Raw genomic sequence first — 8,852 nt, 5'->3', positions numbered from 1 at the left:
ACTCGCTTGCCGAAAAGAAAACGTACGCCGTACAGGACAGGATCTGATGAAATACCACGTGGTGGCGCTATATTCCCTAAAATAACAGAATATGAAAACAATTTTCTTTTTCCATAGGAAAATATATAAAGTCATATGGTTATTGCAACTTTTTGTATACATAAAATTGGTTGTAAATCTTCTACAGCATCCCCACACATACCAACAAGAATAACAGCGATTTTGCAAAACTTCCTCTTCGTGTACAATAATTAACCCATTACTTACCAAACTGAACTGGTGGACGTGGTACGCCATATCATTAGTAAGCAAGTCGTTTTTATCGACTTTTTTTTCTCCGGTGATAAATGGCCCGCCATAACATGAAACAAACTTATTGTTATTTTTGGCTTCGTATACTGGATGGAAGTCGACAAATATTTCTATCAAAGATAGACGCAGTTTAAGTAATATTTATTCTGCTTTATTCTTTCTCAAAACTTTGTTTCAGATCTCAACAGTTGAACTCGGAGACCTGGATCAAACAGTTAACAATATAAAGTTACAAAATACTACAGTTGAAATTGAAGGGAACTATTTATCAGACACCGAGGTAATTTTTTCCTGATGTGCTGCATTTTCGAATTACTCAAAAAAACCTAAAATTCAATTCAAAACAATACATCTTGGGCATTTTAATTTTAGGGATACATTGGGACAATCAGTCAATTAAAAACTCCAATCAAAAATAAATTTTCCTAATTTTGAATGATTCAATCAAGAAACTCATTTACAAATCATAAAATTGTTTATTAAAGCCAGGATCTAATATCTTGTTCAGATTTCTTCAGATCAATATCTTTCTTGCATGTATTGGGACGTGGAGCAATCATATTGGACAACTGCGGGATGCCAGATTTTTTATTCAGATAACACTGCATATCCAACAACGTGTAAATGTGACCACTTGACTTCGTTTGCAGTACTTGTAATGGTAAGAACTGCGAGGAAGGTTGCATAGCTGGAACTCATAAACGATCGTACGTAAATGCACATATTTGTCAAATACACGAATTATATTTTAAATATATATTAGTCGAAGTACCAATAGCTAAAGTTGTTGTTGTTATTGTTGGAGTGCGGTAAATTGTTTTCTCCATAACCAGTGAGCGAATCGATATCTACATTTTCAGTAAAAATGGGAGTGACGCCAGGAGGCACGACTGTCCATGCTTATCATTTCACGAAGTCGGTACTCGGCCATATTTCCCTGTAAGTAATTACGTTATACCGGTCTCTGTTAGTGATGTACCGGCAGTGGCGTAGCAAGACTCTCGTGGGCCCCCCCGCAAAAATATTTCGTGGAAATGACCCTAAAACGTAACAAAACGATTTCAGCAAAACTAACATCGACATTATAAGATGTGCATTACTGCTTTTGCAATGCAGCTTTTGGTTTTGCGGCTTAAATTTCTAAATTTTAACCGCTCGGGGCCCCTTTTCGCTGTGCCCCCCCAATGCGGGATGCTACGCCACTGTGTACCGGTAGCCTACTGTGTCCATAAATTCGAAAATTGCTCTCATGTGTGTAGCGGTTGTTCGTTTTTGACTTTACCTCTAAAAGATTTTTTGTGACCAACAACTTCAATAATTTTCAGGCGTTCAAAGATTTGACGAAATGTGGACTTGACGCTCTGCCGACTGGTATAGGCTGCTTGATATCTATTGGTGGACTTGTAGTTACGTTTATATGCATCGTGGCCTTCAAGTAAGTTATATTGTTTTAAGTGCCGGGATAAATGTAGTAAAATTCTACCAAAACAATATTCGTGTTACGAAATAAGTATAAATGAATACTTCAAACATTATTGATACATTGTTGGATACGAAATGCACATACAGATATCGTTTTGCTAAATAACTGTAGGGCTCACTCAACCTTTTCAATTTCTACGGGTAATGCGCCACCACGCGGCAATACGTCAGACTAATCTTCACGACAATGTCGTGCTCACTGCCCAACAATGGACCTTTCCCCGAGCATCGTTTTCTTTGTTTACTTCGTGACATTGGCCAATCAGCAAGATGCAAAAAGTGACGTAACAATGCCCCCTTTTCGCATCCGCTCAGACACTTTTCTCACTCAGACAGATTTTCAAGTGTGGTTGTAAACATTACCTCGTTTTCGCGTTTTTGAACTCTATTCGTTAGTTTTCAGTTGTGTTTCGGAAACTTAAATATAAATCAGATAATTCAATGATAACTCTGTCTTCCTAGGAGTTTTAATTTGATTGCAGTAATAAAAATTAGTGTAGAAATAGCTGTGATAGACTAGCCTGAAATTCTTTACCGGTACTTTTAAAAAAAAGATTGTTGTATGCGATGAATCATAATGATGGTTTGTAACAGATACCCCATTTTACAGGCGCCAACTCGCAAAAGCACTCTTAAAATAGCCCCGAAAATTTTGCAATGGTAAAGTATAGGAAGAATTATCCGGGGGTCAAAGGTCGGGGAAAGGTCCATAGTCTCACCGGTATACCTATTTGAATTGTAACGGTGGGACGTAATTTGAAATTTTAATGTGAAGCTTTTTAATTATCAGATATCAGATAACGGATTTTATCTTGCGCCACATAGGCTGCCGATATTATTAGAGTATCAAACCTTCGTCGGTGGATATATGAACATAGCTCTTTTATTGATATTGTTTTCCTCGTTCAAAACATTGATAATCACCATCGTAATCATGATAAAATTTTGCAGAAAACTTCGTTCCCGATCCTCCATGCATATCATTTTGCATTTATGTTTTTGTCTCGCCTCATCGTATTCAATATTTGTCGCTGGCATAGAACCTAGGTATACAGAAAACAATGCTGTAGTGAGAGAAGGACTATGCAACGCGATGACAATTATGCTACATTTTTTCCTCCTTTGTTCCTGGTGCTGGATGGCTGTGTATGCACACAGTTTGTGGTTTAAAATCGTACGGGTAAGATAACATTTGGTTTTATTTTACCGCATGGGAACACGTTTTATGAAATCTGGTAACACTTTATTCTGTCACACTTGTCTACGTCCTTCATGATTGTCGTCCGTCAATCTTTGATGCTTGGCAGCTACGATGTGGATAATTATTTACCAGTATCGATGCACGAATTGTATGAACTTAACTTTTCACTTTATTTTCAACAGGGTGTAAAAAACTTCGGAAAATCGTATAATGTATTACTGGCATGTGTATTTGCTTACGGAGTGCCTACTGTTATAGTTGCATTGAATGCAGGGATAGTTTTAGGACACATCGATAAAATGAAAAACAACGACGGAAACAGTAGTGAAGAAGACTGCCAAGAAAACAATGATGGCAAGTATATTTCAATTTAATATTTTCTATTTACTATAAGGCTAAAAATTTCGATGCCTTTGCCTTACATCAAAACGCAGTATCATAGATAGAACCATTCATTAAAAGCAGAGGAAACTTACATTTGAATGAGGTTTCGATGTATCTTTGTTAAAAGCATATAGCGTCATTTTAGGAATTGGGCTTGGTTCTACTTCCTCGGATGACTCTGAATTTTCTTTAAAAAATTTATTTGAAGCTTTTGAATGGATTTCAGTTTTAGTCGCATAGGCTACCGGTACTATGATTGGTAATTGTACATTTACGTCCATAAGTTTTGAATGCGTATTTTTCTCTTGTTTTTCCTCAAACAAAAATTATATGAGCTTTATCTTTAGATCAATTGAATCCGTCAGAATACCGTTCAGATGATCTGTGTTGGTTGACCGGTTTATCGTTAATCGTTGGGTTTTTAACTCCAGTTATCATCCTACTTTTGTACAATATCGCCGTATTTATTGCTGTTTTTTCGAAACTAACATGCTTGAGAGAAAAGGTTTGTTATGTACATAATGTAACATTTAGTTTTGTGTCGAAAACAATGTTCCCTAGTAAATGTTTTAGAATTTAGATAGACAGTATTATGAATGTAACTAGTCTTAATGACTTGATTGAAATGTGCTGTTTTGTTTTATTCAAAGAGGAACACGGTTTATTCTGCTGTGCTTGATCGCCTCTATCACGCTTGACCGCCGACCGACCGGCACAGGTTTCGATGCGCTTTCTTAGGCTCTATACACCCTACTTAGAATTACTCTCTTGTTTGAAGTCATCAACCTAAGTAGTAACTTCTGGCACGCAGTACCATTCCAACTTATGTAATTAAGCCGTCATATATTTTGCTAAATATCTTCTCGAATTCGAGGATAATTTAAATCAAAAAAATCCAGTCATCACAACGCTATACACATTTTCAGATATCTTCATCTAAAAAGGATCAAAGCTTCCCACACCATTTACTAAATGCAGTTGCTTTAACAACAACAATGGGTTTTTCGTGGGCGTCGGCTTTTCTTATGTTACTTGTTGAAGACGATAGCGAAGGACTATGCGCCATGGCTTGGATATTTTCTATCGTCACTTCACTACAGGTAAGTTAAAATTGTTATCAACGATTTGCTACTACTTTGGTAAATACGAGCATTTGTACAGGTAACAAGTTAGACATCCGAAGGCTTTGAATGACTAGAAATAGGGTATAGCATAGGCACTTTGTTACCCACTTGGCAATGTGACGTTTAGACTATAGACAACAAGTTTGCCACAAAACGTTGGTATGCAATTGGCATTAAATACCATATATTTGTCTAAAATTTATAGCAATGTTGTTGCAAATGTTCTAATAACAGTTAAAATATTTTCTAGGGATTTCTGATTTTTCTACTGGTATGTGTCCGTGAATTAGTACGATTTATTCCTCACAAACGCCCGTATTCTGATGCACTGAACCAACCGAATAACGGGACAGGCAGTGACACTTTACCAGCAAATTCAGCACAAAAAGGAAGCAAAGAAAAGTGATTGCTGGCGTGATTAGAAAAGAATTACCCGTGATTGGTATATTGAAATAACAGAAAGTGCAATATATTGCCATCTTAACGAGATAGCGACGCTCAAATATATGGACATGAAAATTGCGCACCCGTATCTCGAGGCCGCAGCGGAAAACCAAGTTTTCTGAAAATATAGGTGGATAACTATGACGGATTGGAGTGTTCCCATGCGCCGTAAAAATTCCTTTCCATGAATTAAAGAAAAATCGGTGCTCCCGAAGTATGCGAACCAAGATGGCGGACATCGGAGCGTAACATGGGTAACAGGTTAGGGTTAGGCGATAATTTTTTTCCAATTTTCCCTATTTTAGTCCTATTATCAGTTCGAAGACTAGCCAAGAGCCTCCCGTAGTATTTATACCTAAAATTATGGCCTAACCCTTTCCTAGTACACATATTACATTCCGATGTCCGCCATCTTGGTTCACATACTTCGGGAGCCCCAAAAATTCTTACTCACACAATTGAGTACTGAAATCCATTGAGCCCCCATTACAACAACAACAAGGGTATTTAACGGCTGGGTATTTAAACAAACGGCGTGTGGCAAATAGCATGTCACTTCAATACTGATTGTTCTTCTTCTTTTTACTTCAAATCAAATAATACCTTCATTAAGTGGTCATAATTAGTTCATCTTAGTTCATATATTTTTATTATTTAATCATATATTATATAATTTCTGAATCAATTTATTTTGAGGAGACTATTTTAGTGATAGCTATGAATTTTTTTGTAAAGATATTACCTCATTTTTGTTGCTTTACAGCAACACCAATTATGACGATAAACAAGTTAGACTTTAAGTTCTAAACAATATTATGTGTATTCACATTGTCGTTTCCAACTTTAGTCTATATATATATTTGATGTTGCTGACAGAGCAGTAATGATATTCAGAATGCCAGGTATAAATTTACTGAATAAAAGATAAATCAAAAGTCATTCCTGCTACGAATGCGAGCAGTTTAGCAAATTTTGCTATAGCCAGTGTGATGCTCAATGCTGAAAGCAACACTTATTGCAATATAAATCCAAAACCATGTTTTTTATTCTATTTGTGGAATATTTTTAACCAGTTTATTTACACGATTTGTATATTTTTTGTATAAGTGTTTCTACTTTTTTACACACAATAATTTTCTTTCCTACAATATTTTATGAATCTGTACTTTTTTCTGTTTTGAGTAAGTTATATTGTTTACAATAAACTACTTTCTTCCTACTCTACTCACAACACATCTAAGACGCCTCATTTTTCGAATATAAAATGATTCTTTATAAGGAATGTACAGTTTTTTATTCATTGCGTGACTCCATACAATTTTAAATTGTTACATCGTATGCAATAAATTGGTCATGCCGCTGAGAGTCAATAATTTCCCATTTCTTTTCTACGCTGTAGTGTAAATTCAAATTTATGAGCGCTAAGCCAGAATCTGAGATGCGAAAACTCAAAAATACTTAGCCAATGTTAGTTTGCAGTTGTGACGTCACAATGGTCCTCCGTTCCCAACGACAATTCATTATGACGGAATAATTGCAAAAATGTGCATGTCCCACAAAATCGCCATTTTTATGGGATTCGGAATTCTTGAGATAAAATCTGATTTAACAGACAATTTTATACTCATATGTGTGAACTTATTCAACTATTGATTGATACGTTTAGTAATAGTGGGGTATTCTTGAAACTTGAGTGTATCAAAAAAAAATATTTATCAATGATTTTACTTTAATTAAAAGCTATATTACGACTATTCAAGATGTACGAGTGTGTGGTTTAATAACCGTTGTTCAACTCAGTCACAGAAGCCCCAAAACTGTCCAAGACAATGTTCTAATAAGCAAAGGCAGCCTTGAAACTTGATTTGCAATTTTACTTCAAAATTGTGCTCGAATGACAGAATGAAATTTAATAGATCTTAGTGAAGTGTTCCTATGAAGTGGGTAAACTGCAATGTAAAATATGGCAAGTATCAAATAAACATACACCACAGTCTAATGATATTCGTATAAAATCACAGTTACAACCAAGACTTGGTAGTAATAACTCAACGTGCCCTAAACATTGGTTCAACCTTAACATATATACAATAGACCTTATTCATTAAAAACCCATCCTACGCGCAAAAAAAAAAAGTGATGTAAAAAAATATTTTTTAACATTAGCTCTTATGGGGAATGTGATCACCAGAGCAGAAATGTGCATTTTATGTAATTTTCTAGATATCTTTCATTGTATACGTGAGCAGTTTTGAGGATAGAATATTTTTTACATATTTTTTGAATTTTTTATCATGATAAACATGGTCAAGATTTTTAATAATCGTTCATTGAAATTTTAATGAGCGCGGTGTTTCCGATGACGTCATTCTCACTAGATCATGAGATTCTGCCAACGCGCCGTGCTCTGTGGGATATGTGCTCCAACTGCTTGTGATAACAGAATACTGGAATACCGGTACCGGGACCACAACTGGCGTTCAACGAAAGACCTATTTTGGTTTTAATTGGATGTTATATATTTCATGAATTCCATGTACATTTCTGGTACACCTTTCAAAATCCAATGGCCTAACTCAGCTCATATGTTGACGGTACCTACCATGTAGGCTACGGTACCTATCCCAAAATTGGTGATGTTCAGGGCTGGATTTAGACCATGAGAGGCCCCTTCATATTTTTGAGCTCAGAATTTCTCTCTAAACAGCACCACATTTAATTGCTTAAAATTTAAAAATATGAAACTGTAGAGCTCGACCGATATCACTTTTTGGCACCGATACCGATATCGATATATCGGCCAACTAGTGACCGATAACCGATATCTACAACCTGAACCCGCAGTAAATACAAATATAAAGAAACATTCAGTTTCAGTCAATCAAAAGTTTATGTTGAAAAATAAAGCAGTCCTACACAGTGCTTGCATCATTAATAAAAGTTTCACAGCAAATAATAAGAACACACATTAATGCACAAAAGAAAAAAGGCAGTCAGTAAAAAGTTTATAGAACTCTATTTTGATCCATACAGTAGTAGGTGGGAGTAGGCTTGCACGTAATTTACGGATTTACGGAATTATTTCGAGTTACGGAAGGGAAGTTACAAGTTACGTAAAGTCGTAATTATTGGTCGAGCGCTTTCGCATTTGAAACGTGCTCCTTCCAAGCAGTCAGTTCCGTTGATTGTAAAAAATTAAAGTTTAACACGTAGAAGAAGTTAAGAGTTCCGGTATTCGCAGCCGTTTTGAGGCGGCATGACGCGTTGCCACCCCGTTTGAGCGTTTGGTTTCACGGTCAAAACGATATTATTATAAGCGTTATCACTGTAATACAATTAACACCGACAGACTTTTTTGTGTCCACGATTTGATATCTTTTTTATTCGGCGCTGATAATGATAAATAGGAATGTGTGATAGTTGATTGTAATTCCGGAAGGCGTATTTTTTTTCTCTCCGTGAAACAGACATGAAACGAATTTTACCGCCGCTATAAGCGCTCAAAAGGAGAGAAGGCTGGGCTACTTTCTTTTCCCGACTCAATCACTTTAATTAATACAAATCACGGCGCATTAAAAAACAAAATAAAATTTATTAGCATTAATTTACAACGAGTTACAGGTAAGAATTTATCGCCGGCTAAATAATTAATATTTAATCTAAATTTATCGCAAATAATGTTATGACATTTAGGCCGCGAAATGATTTGATATAAAATGAAGCTTGGTAATCGGAATATCGTCAATAATTCAGCATCAATAATTATTATAAATTGCTAACTAGGTAGCAAAGTCGGATAATATAAAAAACGGAGCAATAACAAGTCTTCGTCGCGAGGCAAGCGCAGGTATAATTAAACGAGAGAATACGCTTGTCGTTGATTAATAACTTAAAAACCCGAAATT

At 35.8% G+C, this 8,852-nt stretch overlaps 1 protein-coding gene across 1 annotated transcript; it reads left to right on the top strand.

Annotated features, from left to right (window-relative positions):
- Positions 1–362: 362 nt before the first annotated feature.
- On the top strand, positions 363–5,307 carry LOC120325519 (adhesion G-protein coupled receptor G7-like). The gene is made up of 9 exons (XM_078113160.1): positions 363–440; positions 491–592; positions 821–973; positions 1,638–1,747; positions 2,746–2,974; positions 3,178–3,349; positions 3,727–3,884; positions 4,306–4,479; positions 4,754–5,307. Exons 1-9 carry the CDS (start codon positions 363–365, stop codon positions 4,907–4,909), a joined length of 1,332 nt encoding a protein of 443 aa, XP_077969286.1. The 3' UTR covers positions 4,910–5,307.
- Positions 5,308–8,852: the final 3,545 nt, after the last annotated feature.

The sequence above is a fragment of the Styela clava genome, chromosome 1 (assembly GCF_964204865.1).
Source record: "Styela clava chromosome 1, kaStyClav1.hap1.2, whole genome shotgun sequence".
In the NCBI taxonomy this organism is placed as follows: domain Eukaryota; kingdom Metazoa; phylum Chordata; class Ascidiacea; order Stolidobranchia; family Styelidae; genus Styela; species Styela clava.
Note: the sequence above shows the minus strand (reverse complement) of the source record. Positions and strands in the feature narration are given on the sequence as shown.